Source organism: Narcine bancroftii, chromosome 4 (assembly GCF_036971445.1).
Source record: "Narcine bancroftii isolate sNarBan1 chromosome 4, sNarBan1.hap1, whole genome shotgun sequence".
NCBI lineage: Eukaryota > Metazoa > Chordata > Chondrichthyes > Torpediniformes > Narcinidae > Narcine > Narcine bancroftii.
The window spans coordinates 58,260,602-58,276,241 of NC_091472.1; the positions used below are offsets into that span (position 1 = coordinate 58,260,602).

Genomic DNA, 15,640 nt, shown 5'->3' on the forward strand with positions numbered 1-15,640 from the left:
ATAAACACAGGATGAAGAGTTGGGTAGAAAGGTGGCAGGAGTTCAATTTGGAATCGTGAAGTGATGCATTTTAGAGGGTCAAACTTGAAGGAAGAATGCATGGTTCACGGCAGGATTCTTAACAGTGTCCTCAGTTGCTGTGGAGGCTGATAGGTTTGTTAAGAAAGGTTATGATATGTTGGTTTTCATTAGATGGGGGATTGAGTTCAAGAGTCGTGAGGTGATGTTGAAGCTCTAGAAAACTCTGGCTTGACCACACTAATGAAACATTTACCATTACCTTTACCTTTACTTGGGACATTATGTTCAGTTCTAGTCATCTCATTAAGGAAATGCTGGTGGTGGAGGCTTAGACAGACACATGGATGCAAGTAAAATAGAGGGGTATGGCTGTGAGGTAGGGAAGGTTCAATCAACCAGCAACCTCAAGTAACCAGCAAAAAAAATCAAGGAAAATTGTGGCCTCCATCGGTCATGGTCAACCATGGGTACTGCCCCACTGGTAGCCCCTTGTTGTTGAACAGTGTTGACTGTGGCTATTGAGGCCAATCCTGGATCGTCAGGCTCTGTCACAGTTGCTGCATGTGTAGGGCATCATTGAATTTTTGTCCTCATTAAGCTGGACCCAGTACTCATTTGCACAATGCCTTACAGTTTGTTGCACTTTGCTTCTAGCTTGAAATGCCTGAAGTGTTTGGTCAAATGGTGAGCGCTGCATGCTTGGCTTCGATGGCAGGAGTCATGGACTTTGCCTCAAACCAGTCACTGCTCTTTCTGGTCTTTCTTCCAAAGATAGAGATGCTGATTCCTAGATGGTGTTGCGAAGTTATGGCCATTATTCTGTTGCAGTATCTCATTGCGAGAAAGTAGTCATAGCAACTTGTACTGACTTGGCAAACTGGTCAACCTTTTCTGGCTGTTTCATCTCTGTTGTGTTGATGCGAGGTTTTCCAGTTTGAAGTAGTGGATTTTCTTTGGATGTAGTTTGATCTTGCAGCATATGATCTGTATCACAGACTGCACTGTGATATGAGTGGGTGATTAGCACAGAGATGATAAAAGAGTGCCTGATGATGATCATGTCTAGTTGGTGCCAGTGTTTAGACCGTGGATTGTCGCAATGAGACTTTGGACTGCGACTTGGTCTGAAAGTAAATATTAATTACTCACAGGCCATGATAGGAGCAGAACATCAAGAGACATTTTCCATTGTCATTTATTTTGTCAATTCCAAAGTGGCCAAGGCAAGATGGGCCAGGAGTCGTTATTGCCTCCCACTCTGGCATTGAACTCACCAAGGAGAATGACATGCTCATTACTGGGAATATTCCTGACAACAGCTTCTAATTTGTCGTAGAGCATGTCTTTTACCTCAGAGGTGGAGTTCAAAGTAGGGGCATACACACTTATGAGAGATACTGGGCCATGACTGGTGGGTAGAAGGGGAGTCATATGTTGCTCTGATACAGTTTTTGGTGGCTCCACCATTTGCACCGAGGAGTTCATAATGGCAAAACCCATTCTATGCTCATGGGGCTTCCCTTGGTTCTTTCCCTGCCAGAAAAATGTGTAGTGCCTTTCCTTCACTGTACCTGAATCCACCAAACGTGTTTCTCGTAGGATAGCTATATCTATCTTAAGCCTCAGTAGCTCATTGTTCATGACTGCTGTTTTTCATGCATCTTCGATATCCTTGAGGTCTTGGTCAAGTCCGTTCGAACATTCCAATATCCCAGCTTGAGGAGTGTTATGTTTTGGATCTTTTCTTTATTGTCTGTTGCAGTAGTTACAGATAGCTCTTTGTCGAATAATCCATTATCCCCATGCACCCAGTAAATAGATTTTAAAAATACACAAGTTTAAAATTGGCGCAGCTCATCATTAGTTGCCAATCCATGCCGCATGCATCTCAAGTAACCAGAAAATTCACTTATCTAGCATCTACCAATCCCTATAGGTGCCGGATACCAGGGATTTTACTGTACGGCAACTTTTGTCTGCTGTAAGGCAAACAAAGAGTCACCATGAGCATTGCCCAGCAGCATTAACAGAAGCAAAAGTGAGACCCCCCAGAGTACGTGGATTCACCTCCAGTGCTCCTGCAGCCTCTGCAGCTGCATGGACTCCAGTTCAAGCTATCAACAAACAGAGCTCCAGATCCAAACCCCTGATATGATTAAGAAGCCTTCAGTTCCCGAAGCCTACGGGAGATCTTTTTTTGGCATCAGAACCTTCTCAAATCCCAGTTCAAATATCTGGCTCCCACGAGCCAGTCTTCTGTGGTCTGCAACCTGTCTTGGTCATTCAACCACAAGTCAGCAGACACCTGCGGCCTATGTAACACCCCACAACCTGTGTGGATCCTTCAGCACTGAGTCCCTTGCTGGTACACTGTTCTGGTCACTGTCTTGTCGGGTCATCTCCTATGGTTCTCCTTCTCAACAGGAGATAAGGCATGTGTTCTCCCCATTTCTGGTGTCCTGTGCTGGTTCACTGGCCCCTTCCCCCCCACCTCCCGAGACTGCATCTCCTTGTTACCCAGTGCAGGCACCACCATCTTGGGTAAAGGTGCCATGTTTGCACATTTGGTTCCTTGAACAGGCTATTTAAAGCCATCAGCATTTTGGCCCTGTGGCTCAGCAGTGTGTTTCCACTCCCCGCTCTCCTGTGTCCGCACCAGTGGGTGCACTGCCATTATTTTTGTCACCTGTATTCTCTGCATATGACATGTTTAACATAGAACAAGCTAAGCATAAGCAAAACCATCAGTGTTCCAAACCCATTTTTAAAGTTCACTTCCTTCAAATTCATTTGGACAAACATAGCTCTCATGTTACACCAGCTACTCATTGCTCACTTTATAAAAGACAAAGCAGATTTAAACAAGTTTGCAGATGCTGTGATTGTAGTAAAAACACAGAAATGCTGGAGGAACTTAGTAGGACTCACAGCATCCATAGAAGGTAAAGATATATAACTGACATTTCAGGCCTGGGCCTTTAAAATATGAGTAAAAAAGCAGGCAGCTACCTCAAGAAAATAAATGGCAGGGAAAGGATGTGAATTGGATTTGGAAAAGGCAAAACATGAGAATTTATTGGAGGAAGGGGGCAGGGAGTTGGCTCCATGAATGCAGAGCTGGGGGAAAGGAGAAAGAAGGAAAGAGGAGACAGAGCTACAGGATAGATTGGGGAGGGGCTAACGAAAATGAGAGAAGTTGATGTTAATGCTATCCAATTGGAGGAAGCCAGTTGGAAGATGAAGTGTTGTTCCTCTAATTTGTATCTAGTCTCGGTCTGGCAGTTCACAAGATCATGGGACAGAGATATTGGCAATGGAATGTGATGGGGAATTGAAATGGTTGGCCACTGGGAGATCCACACCTCTGTGGCATAGCCGAGGTGCTCAACAAAGCCATCTCCAAGTTTGCGCCCAGTCTCTCCAATGTAGAGGAGACCTCAATAGGAGCACTGGAACGCAGTAGATAACCACTGCAGACTCATAAGTGTTGCTTCACTTAGAAAAAAAAATGTTTGGGGCCCCAAATGGTGATGAGGGTGGAGGCATTGGTGCAAGTGGAGCATCTCCTGTGCTCACAGCAGTAGGTCACAAGGGGATGATCGGTGGAGAGGGAGGAGTGGATAAGAGAGTCACAGATGAGGAAGTGACAGATGAGGGAGTCACGGAGGGAGTTCATCCCTGCTTTGGCATAAATATGAAGGGGGGGTGGGGGAGTCTTCCTGGCCACATCTAAGTGTCTTTTCCACTCACGTGTCCTCTTTAACGTTTTTTTTTTACTGGTGTCCTGGTTCGTTTTCTCATCCCTCATGCCACAGATTGTCTCCCTCTCCAGACCCTGGCTGAACAGCAATCCCTCTCATTGATTTCTACCCCGATCATCATCTTGCAAATCCTACTTCCCATTCCAAATCCTGATTTGGTTTTCCCAGTTAGCAGTGGCGTATCTAGGTAAAGTGGCGGCCTAGGGCTGCCACTGACATCAGCAACCCTGTTAAAAAAAGCACAAAAATGTCCTCTGAATTAAACTCTTCATTGTTTTCTTTATAAAACCCCAGTGCTAGTGGTAAAAGTTCTGACAGTCTGATTGAGGAATGTCAAACATTGTCAGAATGTTATTTATTAATATTCCCTCTAGCCCTACAACTTTCACACTTCTCATTTTATTTGAATTTATCAGCTTGGAAGGTTTCTATTCGGCCACTTTTGCAATAGTTCTTTCAGAAATCAGATGAGAGAGCATAGATAATATTAGATAAAATTAATGAGGGTCGAACTTTCTTTAAACTCTGTTGGGAGGTTAAAGCTGGCAACAGGGTTGTGTCAAGGGGAGGCTTTCACAGGCAAAGGGGGAGGAATTCACAGGCATTGTCCTCCCCCATACAAGGTAATGTGGCCCTCAACCCAGCCCGGTGTATTTGTAGGCTGTTACTTTTTAAAAATAATTCTAGAGACAGTGCCGTTCTCCCCCGTTTATCTCTGGCTGGCAATGTGCTTATAAGGTACCTATCTTAGCGCATGTCAGCCACCGACACCTTCACATGTATTGTCACTTTAGGGAAGTTGTAGCAAGCGTTGCTCTTGATCCAAATTGCTGGTCCCTCAACCTTGAGCTGCACTCTCTGACTCGCCACCTCTCTGGCCCCAAGATCCTGCGCCGCTCTCAAGTGCAGGTGGACATTCTCATTGTTATCCCCCAACAGCATCAGTCCTTACTTCTCTGGATTCCCCCAGAGCTACATCTCTCCTCCACTTCTGGGTACTTGCCAATGCTCCCTAATAAACAAAGCCTGGATCTTCGCCGAAGCCCACGCACAACCAATGATTTGAAACCAACCTTGGTGACTTCTCCAAGCTGCTTGGACGATGTGGCTCTGGTTCCCTTCTGATGTTACCACCTGGTTCGAAGGCAGCGTCCACCCAGTGGTTGAATTGCTTTGAACTGCCCCTGCAGCCAGGAGTTCTGGAGATTGCCAGCCCATGTACTGGAACTCCTTGGCTGAAAGAGTGACACAAGGACAGGTGCCTCCTGTTCATATACTCCTGCAGTTGGGGGAGGGGTGGAAAAGCCAACCTGGTTGATGTTACCTGTTTTCTCCCGCTGCCTTGGCAGAGGGAGGAGGAGGTACTGTAACACCGCCCTTTTACCATGGAGTGCTCCGCACCTGTCTCTGCCATCTGGTGCCCGTGCGCCAGTGTCACCTCCGCTCGCCGCGGCTCCACTCAATGCAGGATGAATGGGAAAAATGGCTGACTTCGTTACCCATCATTTCCCCTCGCAGCTTCAACTGTTCTGCCGGGCACCAGCCTGCCTTATCAACCTGCACTGAGCAAGATGCAGACCGTGCCGGAGTGGCCCGATGAGATGCCACCCCGGCATCTAGGGTAGAGATTATTGTGCTAGGACTTGGATATTGGGTGGGTAAGGCAAGGACAGTGGTGACACCCTGCACGTGGTAGCCGTGTTCTCAGCCCCACTTTCCATATCCTAGATATACCTATGCCAGTGAGTGAAGTACTCAACTCTTTTACCACCTTTCTCCTCTGCACCATGCCTCCCTTAAAAACAGAATATGCTCAGAAATGACCTTGAGTGGAGTAAATTATTAAAGTGGTGAATATTTTCTGTACGACTCATGCAGCCTAATTCACCTTTCCCAATGGAAAATATTTCCTGAGCTGTTGTGATTTGGTCTCTGTTCTCTTCCCCTCAGTTGATGGGAATCAGCTCAATTATCTGCGTCCCCCTATCACCCCTGTGAAAATATTTTGCACAATAAGGAAATGTGACTCATGGAAGCATAAAAAATTACCAGGTGTGTTTATTCATAATTTTTATAAAGGAAATTATACATTGACAACATTAACACACTGAGCTTGTGTGAAAAATATTAAATAATGCTTTTCCCTAACACTCTGATCCAATATGTTTCTAAGAAATTGCACCAGTATGTATGGCACTGTGACCAGAATTTAAATCAAAACTAAAATTGCTTTTCATTGATTTCTTTCCCATCTCTGACTTACGTGCATGTCTTATTACTGCATATTTACATAAGGAAAATGCACCCATCTCAAACCATATGGTTTTTCACACCCATATCAATTATTGCACAATGAGGCTCAAATGGCATGTTAATGAGGAACCATTTTAATTTAACTCCCATATTTGTTTATATCCCTTATAGAAAAATATAACTAGCATCAATAGATCCTGAACACACAAAATAATCAGGTTTCAATTTACAGATAGATGTCCTTCTTCAATAACTCAGTGGAGATAAATCACAGCTATGTGGTGTGTTTGGTTCCCTCACAGTGACCAATCTGCTTTGGCAACCTTTAGATGAGTTGGAAGGATGTTCCTGGGGAAGAAAAATCACCAGATTATAGCCTTTTTATAATTTTCTTCGCTTCATTTCCAGTTGTTGCTGTCTATGAACCTGCACAGACCACCAACTCCATAATTTTACCATCAATGATGGTACAGCTTTTTTTTAGGTTCTCAGTTGCAGCATACATCAAGATGCCTCAAAGCATCAAGGGGCGATAAATATCTCCTTTCAAAAAAATACTCCTAAAAGTTAGCCAAGCCACATTAGACAACTGTCTCCACCCCGATCAGCTTTGGTGTCAGAATTCGTGGAGTGACTCCATTGTTCAAGTCTTCTTCAAACTCCAGTAACTGTCCCATAAAATTGAGGTTTGGGGAAATAATTGGTCTTTTTCCTTTCACAAATTTGTACGCATCGGTCATGGTCATCCGTGTGTGCTTCATCAGATAGGCTATAACAATTGTAGCAGAACGTGATACACCAGCTTGACAGTGAATAAGCAGCCCCTTGCCACACTGGTGTGCTTCCTCTATAAGCAAAGGAAACAGAATACATTACATTTTGTGGGCTGGCAGGACAGAATACAATTACTCTACTACCATTTTCCAATAATAATGTATTATTATTATCATACACATAAGTACAATGCAAATATGCACCAAATTTTTTACTTGCTGCAGCTAAACAGGTACTTTTGTTAAAAACTCTAATTGTTTATATTAAATTACACCTGTATGGGATGGAATAATACATAAAAGATAGATAATAAATATTTCATCATAAGACAAATTAATAGGAAAAACAGATTAGTTCAGTCTAAGATTCCTACTTCCACTTGCATTTATTAATATAAACCTGATCTATGATAGTCTAAAAATTAATTTCCCTATTGATCACCCTACTTTTTGTGCCACAGTACACGTGTAGCATAATTTGCTCTCCATGCCATATTTGTACAGCAAAACTATTAGTTGTCCCAAGCAAAGGTCTTTATTTATTTATTTTTTTTAATTGCTTTTCCCCAGGCAGACATAACTTGATAAATCTGACAATTTCCTTTTCATTAACAATTTTCTATACCAATTCATGCAGCTCTTTGTCAAATTTGTCAAAGGACCTGGAAGTTAAAAATAAGTTATGCAGAGATTTGGAAGAAGCAACTTTTTGAACATGTCACAAAAACTGAGAGTGAAGTTGCAACAATATTTGTAACAAATACATGCAAATTCAACTGAAGCATTTAAAATATAGAACAGAAATTTCATTTTAATTCAGTAAAATGTACAGTGGAATATAGATGACGTTTTAATAATGTATTTAACTAAAAATGATTATTTTTGTTTTACCAATGTCTGCATCCAATTGCAACTCATGTACTTCAAATCCTTCAATATTCCCAGTCACAATCCTTATATCAGATAACTTTTTAAAATTTAATAATCCATTCGCTTGTATGATTTCAATTTTCATAATTGTTCTGTCAGTGAATTCGGGTTTCAATGTGTCAAGAGTGATTTAGCTTTCTGAATTTTTCAGTCACACTGTTGTATGGACCACTTTATGAATGCTTACATTTTGTCAGCCCCTATAAAGCCTAAAGTAGTTAATCAGGCTGCATCCACATACAGGTTACTTAAAGTAAACCTGAATGCCAAAAAATCCATTATTCATCCAAACACAGTTAACCTAAAGCTACCAGAAAACCCAAGCTTGATATAGAGGGATATACAAGGCATTTTTTTAGTCATCTCATGAATAAGAAACCACTGGTTTCTGTTTGTATAAGCATTCAGCATAGCCCCAATTAGCGAGTGATTTTCCGATTGTCTGGTCCAGTCAACTTGCAAGTCTCAGTAGTTTCAAACATTGGTTCCTTGAATATAATTTTTCATTCTAAACCCTCTCCCACACACACTCTTCTTGAAGTTAATTATCCCAATTTTCCTGTACAAGATGGTGAAAATATAATTTCCTCCAATAGAGTATATAGACTCAATCAGAAGATTGATTATTTTGCATTTCTTCACTCTTCTTTCCATTGAATATGTTTCATTGAATATGACTGAAGAAATGTCTTGTGACTTGCCAATTTCATCTAAAATGCAATTGCATTTTCAGGTTTCCAATTTCCACTGTAAAATACTGATTTTGCCAATGCCAAACAATCCATGGCATTTGTTGTTTGATAGATTTAGTGAATGCCAAAATAATACAACTAAAGGAGCATTTTAAACCTAACATGTCCTGTCTAATTGGTAACACCAATGTTAGCTGATCAAAATCAATGAAAAAAAAACAAAATGCAATTTTCATGAATCAGTGCCTCATGATACTTAAAGCAGTCCTATATGAACAGAAATGCAAAAGGTGCTTGTCATCATGTGCTGTGAAAATGCAGAAACTTCAAATGATCTTGCAATTACTTTATGTTTTACTGCTACATTTATTACTAGTAATTCCAAAAAACCTGCATAGTCTTATGGCCACTCACTGCTTTAGAATTTATTCTCTAATACCTTAAATTAAATTAAATTGTAAGGCTTTCAACAGATTTCCCAAATCATAAAATTATTTATGGCTTTGAAAGTGTGATTTTTTCATGGATCACCAGGAAAAAAAAACCAAAAATTAAATAAAAGAAACTAACAAAGAATGAATTCCAATAGAGATCACGACTGAGGCAAACTGAAGAATTGAATGACTATCCTTTAAGGGATATGTAAGTTTCTGACATTCTGCAGGGATGGATGTGCGATGAGCATGATTTCATCCACAGAGGAGGTGGGATTTAGGATACAGAATGAAGCTTTAGACATATTTGCAGAATCTGACTGATTATTAGACAGTACTTTTAACTAGTATTCCTGTAGCTTTCCAACTAGACGTTAAACATGTAACTCATTAAAATGTCTTGTATTTGCAATAATTGAATTGTACTTCAGAGCAAGCTTACTGTAAAATTAATAATTTCCATAGTAAGTATTTTGTTTTCTTTACAACTTGTGATTCCAAATGTAGCCATAGTAACATAGTAATGGAAGTTTTTATAAAAATACTATCTAGTTGAATTACTCATGATGAATAAACTAAATGGAATTAGAAAGTTCTGGAAATGCTCAGCAGGTCAAGTTATATTTTTTTGATGAAAGTTTCAAAAACATGAAACAGTAATGTTTGTCTCTATTTAAAAAGATGCTGCCTTATCCTGCAGCATTTTTTGTTTTTTTATTTCTGGAGATGGATGCTATTATCTGGAAGGAATGAAAATGATTGGAAAGCTCAGGTCAGGAAATTCCATGTGTTGAGAGGATTTAATTGTCTAAAGGGCTTGGCAAAGAAGTTAAGAAAAATGATAAAAGTGGGAGATCTGGCCAATCTGGTCAACCATGGGAGAGTAGAATATCAAGCAATATCTTATTAAAATTATTTAAGATCACCTGACATTTGAGAAGCACATTTTGATTATTTTGAGATAATTGTTTGCAAAGAGAAGGAGACACAAGAGATTCAGGTACAGGAATCCAGACCAAAATACTAATTGCTGAAAGAACAGTGGGTTGAGCAGCATCTGTGAGGGAGGTGGAAAGAATAATAGATGTTTTGAGCCAAGACCCTGTGTCAGGATAGAAGGAAAACAAAGTGGGGTGGGGGGGAGACAGGGAGCAGTTGGTGATAGGTGTATCGAGGAGGCGTAGAGACTGATGGGCAGATGGAACCAGGTTCCTTAATCCCTCCTTGATCCCCTATCACTGACTGGCCCATCTCAACCCTTTCGCTTTACATCAATAATCTTCCCTCTCCATTTTCGGTCCTGATGCAGGGTCTTAATACAAAATTCCTTTACACTACAGATGCTGCTTGATCTGCTGAGTTCCTTCAGCAGTTTGCTGTTTTTAAAGTGACTTTTTTTTCCTGACTGAAGACCAGACTAATTCTGAAATTCCTGCAAAGTAAGATTTTTTTATTTAAATCTGGCATTCTCTTATCATGTTTACTTATAGTAATCTTCCAAACAATTCTCTTTATTCAATTATGCATTCCAAAAAGTATTTTCCCCAACATATACAGACAATATCTATTAATTGGATTTAAAAAAATACTGAAGTAATTACCAATGAATTCAAAGGCCTCTTCAAAGTATTGCCTGAGATTCTGCTTGTTGCTATCTGTGGCAGGTAGCCGTTTATAATGGAAGATACCTTTCTCATAATGATAAAGAGGCAGGTGGGTCGTTACGTTAACGATGTAGCTGATATTCATCCGCTGCATTTTTTCTATATCCAGAGCATCCTGCTCATTTCCGAGGAACAGGAAGGGTAGGATGGGGGTCAGCTCAGCATTTTCAATGTCAGGAGTGGTGGGGATGGACTGAGGTAGCTGCATTGGAATTGCTGATGCTCCCCCTGCATCTGGGCACTCCTGAAGCTGCAGGGAGTGATCACAGAGGTTTTCATGGTGTTGTTTGAAACTGCTGTGTCCACCTTGAAAAAGAAAGAATTGGAACATAGTTAGCTACAGATGGAATACTGTACTGGATTAGTGACCATACGTTACCAAAATTCTTGAAATCTCCTCCCTGTACTCTGCAATTACCTAGTTTGACCTTGGAAGGCTGAACATGTTGGACAAATTGTATCTGATTGGCAAAGGTCTGTACAAGTGCCAGGGTCTTGCATGATATGGGGAGATCCTGAACAAGTCTTCATCACAAGGTTGTTGACAAAACTATCATAAGGCAAATCCATATCAAATATATTGTTTGTTGAATGGTTCTGAATGTCCCTGAATTTACAATTTATTAACATCAAAGAATCAAAAATAAACCCTAAAAATTATAACAATTCAGAAACAGAAACTGTTACATTAAATCGATGCATCTTTTGCACAGGAACACATTCCTTAAAATTTTCTTGAGATTCATTAATCTCACAACACCTTGCAAATAAGAAGCTCTCATGTCTGTACCAAACATGGTGTCCAAACCAAACTAAAACTTTGCTGTGTCCACTTGATAGATATTCCCTTTTCATAATGATAAAAAGTCCAGTCAGATAAATGGGCTTACAGTCCTGTATCAGCTCTAACCTCCAGGGGAATACAATCATTTGTTCCCAGATAGTCTTGAAGTTTTACGGCATGAAAGGGGCCCTTTGGTGCAGTCTGTGCCGATCACCATACACCTATTTACTGCAAATCCATTTTTACTCTCCCCAACCCACCCCCTCCCCCCACTCCTAATTCTACAACACACATTTGGTAATTAAAGCAGCTAAATGCAGATGCTGCAGGAATCCAGAGCATCCAGAAGAAAAACATCATAACAGGGTGAATGAGCAAACTCCACATGCCCAGCATTGGAGACTAGCGTTGAACTTGGGTGGCTGCAACTTTACCAGCGACACCACTATTTCTCACCATTAATTAACTCCATGGAGAAAATAGCAGCAAAGCACAGTTGGAAAATCACTGCAGCTCAGCCAGCAAGTTCAGGATTTCACACTGAGCAGTAGCACAACACAAACATTTGTTATATTTTTATGTTTCTCACAAGATAGAAAGAGGCAAATAGGCCATTGAACATCTGGCCCACTGCAAAGCATTCCCCTCAATTCTATTGTGTCTGAAGTCCCTGTAACCCCTGTATAAGTATCCCGGATCGGATAGAATGTACACTCAAGCTCTGAAGGTGGTAGCTGTAAAGATTGTGGAGGCATTGGTAATGATATCCTAGGAATCAATGGATTCCTGCATGGTTCCAGTGGTTTGGAGGATCACAAATGTCACTCTGCTTTTCAAGAAAGGAGCGAGGCAGCAGAAAGGAAATTACAGACCTATTTGCCTGACGTCAGTGGATAGGAAGCTCTTGGAGTTGATTGTCAAGGAAGGTTACAGAGTACCTGGAGGTGCATGAAAAAATAAGCCTAAGTCTGCACTATTTCCAGAAAGGAAAATCATGCCTGACAAACCTATTGCAATTTTTTGAAGAGATCACAAGTACAGTAGACAGAGGAGATCCAGTGGATGTTGTGCATTTGGAATTCAAAAGGCTTTCAACAAGGTGTCACACATGAGGCTGCTAAACAGGATGAGAGCCCATGGAATTACAGGAAGGATTCTAGATTGACTAGAGCATTGGCTGATCGACAGGAAACAGAGAGTAGGAATAAAGGAATCCTATTCTGGCTGGCTATCGGTTACCTATGGTGTGGAGCCGATTTTTTTAACGTTGTATAGAGATGATTTGAATTATGGAACAGATGGTTCTGTGGCTAAGTTTGCTGATGACACCAAAATAGGAGATAGGTCGGATGGGGCTGAGAATACAGAAAGGCTGCAGAGAGACTTGGATAGATTAGGTGGCAGATGAAATACAATGTTGGAAAGCATATATGGCCATACACTTTGATAAAGGAAATAGATGGGCAGACTATTATTTAAAATTCAAAATTCCAAGGTGTAAAGGCACGTGGGAGTCCTCCTGCAGGATACTCTAAAGGTTAAGATCCAGGTTGAGATGGTGGTGAAGGAGGTGAATGCAATGTTGGCATTCATTTCTAGAGGAATAGCATATCAGAGCAAGGATGTATTGTTGAGACTCTATAAGGCACTGGTGATACTTCATTTGGGGCACTGTGTACAGTTTTGGGTGCCTTATTTGAAAAAAAAAGACGAGCTGGCTTTGGAGAGGATTCAGAGAAGATTTACTAGAAGAATACCAGGAATGAAAAGGTTCGCAAATGAGGAACGTTTGTCAGCTCTTGGACTTGTTGGAAGTAAAGGGTGGATCTCAGAGGCATTTCGAAATCTGAAAGGGCTGGACAGAGTAGATGTGGCAAGGATGTTTCCCATGGTAGTGGAGTCTAAGATAAGAAGGCACAATTTTAGGATAAAAGGACATCAATTTAAAACAGAGATGCAAAAAAATTTCTTTAGTCAGAGGGTCGAAAATCTGTGCAACTTATTGCCTTCAGGTGGCTGTGGAAGTGAGGTAGTCGGTAGTTAAGGCAGAGATTAGCAGCTATTTGATTAGTTAGGGCATGAAGAGTTTTGGGAAGAGGCCTGTGAATGGGGCTGAGAGGGAGGATGGATCATCTTAATGATTAGAATGGTGGAGCAGACTAAACGGGCCTACCTGCTCCTTTATCTGGTGAATCCATTTTCTCTCACGTGAGCATCAATTTCCCCCAGATTCTCCTGCTATCCATGATAGTTTGGGGTTATTCCCAATAGCTAATTAAGCTACCAGCATGTCTTTGGGATGCAGAAGGAAACTGAAGCACCCAGAAGGAAACTATATGGTCACACGGAGAACTTCCCACAGACAGAAACTGAGGTCAGAACCAAACAGGGGTTTCAGCCACTGGACTGGTCTTTAAATATATGTTGCTGGCATTTCCCAACAAATTTTAGCCTTATAATTCAACATACTTCCTGTATGACAAATGTCAAATAAGTAGACTAGTTCTTCTGTTTCCTTACCATATCTAGATCACAAGGCACATGGCTCTGAAAGATACCATTCCATATCTTGCTGTGAGCTAATTATGATTAATCACACTGCTCTGCTCCCTCAAGGCAACCTTAACCTTCACTGCACAGTTATCCAACTTCAAATAAATGTTTTCTTATTATTACTCAATTAGTTCAGCAATGTTTTCAAATGGTCTTTTCAAACAAAATGTGCCAGTAATAGTTTTTATTTTAATTTTCTTGCTCCACGGTCAATCTTCATTGCCTGTCATGATTAAATTGGTTTAAATAAAAGAATTGGAGGGCTTCCTAACTCCACTGTAAATGGAGTTAGCAACTCCATCACTTGCCTCACAAGTGCTAACACAAAACTTAAAATCCTTCCCTCCAACCACTTCGCCCACACCACTGAGGTTGCTCCAAAGCAAACAGCTGCAAAAACAAGCTTTCAATACCTTTCAAAGCATGAACACTCCATGAGAATAAGAGGCATTGCCCAGAGAGGCTAGCTTACTACAAAGTTGACTACCTTGTGACTTACAATTATCACCAGATTTATAGTTTCTAATCTCTAATCTTTTGGAAGATTTGAATAGACTGCTCCATACAAGTATATCTTCCTTAAAATTTTCTTGAGATTCATTAATCTCACAACACCTTGCAAATAAGAAGCTCTTATCAACTTCCACGTTGATAACAAGAAAGGAATTCAGCCTACAAATGCAGCCCCACCTCCCTTTTTCCTCTTCCAATCAACATTTTAAAACACACTTTTATTACATTCTGAAATCTACTTTCTCACCAACAAGGTTTACAATTGCAGTCTTACCAGTACCATCTTGAGAAAGGATTTTAGAGGAGTTGCTGGACACCTTCTGCCTTACTGAGCTGGGTTGTCAATTTTGAATACAGAGCCAATGAAGCACTCTTTCTTATTTGTGAGGGAGAACTGGGCACACAGCTCATTGTCCAATTCTCTTCTCTTTGGCTTGGCTTCGCGGACGAAGATTTATGGAGGGGGTAAAAAGTCCACGTCAGCTGCAGGCTCATTTGTGGCTGACAAGTCCGATGCGGGACAGGCAGACACGGTTGCAGCGGCTGCAGGGGAAAATTGGTTGGTTGGGGTTGGGTGTTGGGTTTTTCCTCCTTTGCCTTTTGTCAGTGAGGTGGGCTCTGCAGTCTTCTTCAAAGGAGGTTGCTGCCTGCCAAACTGTGAGGCGCCAAGATGCACGGTTTGAGGCCCACTGGCGGTGGTCAATGTGGCAGGCACCAAGAGATTTCTTTAGGCAGTCCTTGTACCTTTTCTTTGGTGCACCTCTGTCACGGTGGCCAGTGGAGAGCTCGCCATATAACACGATCTTGGGAAGGCGATGGTCCTCCATTCTGGAGACGTGACCCACCCAGCGCAGCTGGATCTTCAGCAGCGTGGACTCGATGCTGTCGACCTCTGCCATCTCGAGTACTTCGACGTTAGGGATGAAAGCGCTCCAATGGATGTTGAGGATGGAGCGGAGACAACGCTGGTGGAAGCGTTCTAGGAGCCGTAGGTGATGCCGGTAGAGGACCCATGATTCGGAGCCGAACAGGAGTGTGGGTTTGACAACGGCTCTGTATACGCTTATCTTTGTGAGGTTTTTCAGTTGGTTGTTTTTCCAGACTCTTTTGTGTAGTCTTCCAAAGGCGCTATTTGCCTTGGCGAGTCTGTTGTCTATCTCATTGTCGATCCTTGCATCTGATGAAATGGTGCAGCCGAGATAGGTAAACTGGTTGACCGTTTTGAGTTTTGTGAGCCCAATGGAGATGTGGGGGGGCTGATA

General features: G+C 41.5%; 1 protein-coding gene across 1 annotated transcript in view; it reads right to left on the minus strand.

Annotated features, from left to right (window-relative positions):
* Window positions 1-5,824: 5,824 nt before the first annotated feature.
* dusp10 (dual specificity phosphatase 10) overlaps window positions 5,825-15,640 on the minus strand; it is a 37,748-nt gene continuing 27,932 nt past the window's right edge. Inside the window, exons 3-4 of the mRNA XM_069931371.1 lie at window positions 10,466-10,834; window positions 5,825-6,882 (exon numbers count right to left, since the gene is read on the minus strand). Of these exons, the coding sequence (XP_069787472.1) occupies window positions 6,617-6,882; window positions 10,466-10,834 (635 nt within the window). The 3' untranslated portion in view covers window positions 5,825-6,616. The remainder of the gene's footprint in view (window positions 6,883-10,465; window positions 10,835-15,640) is intronic.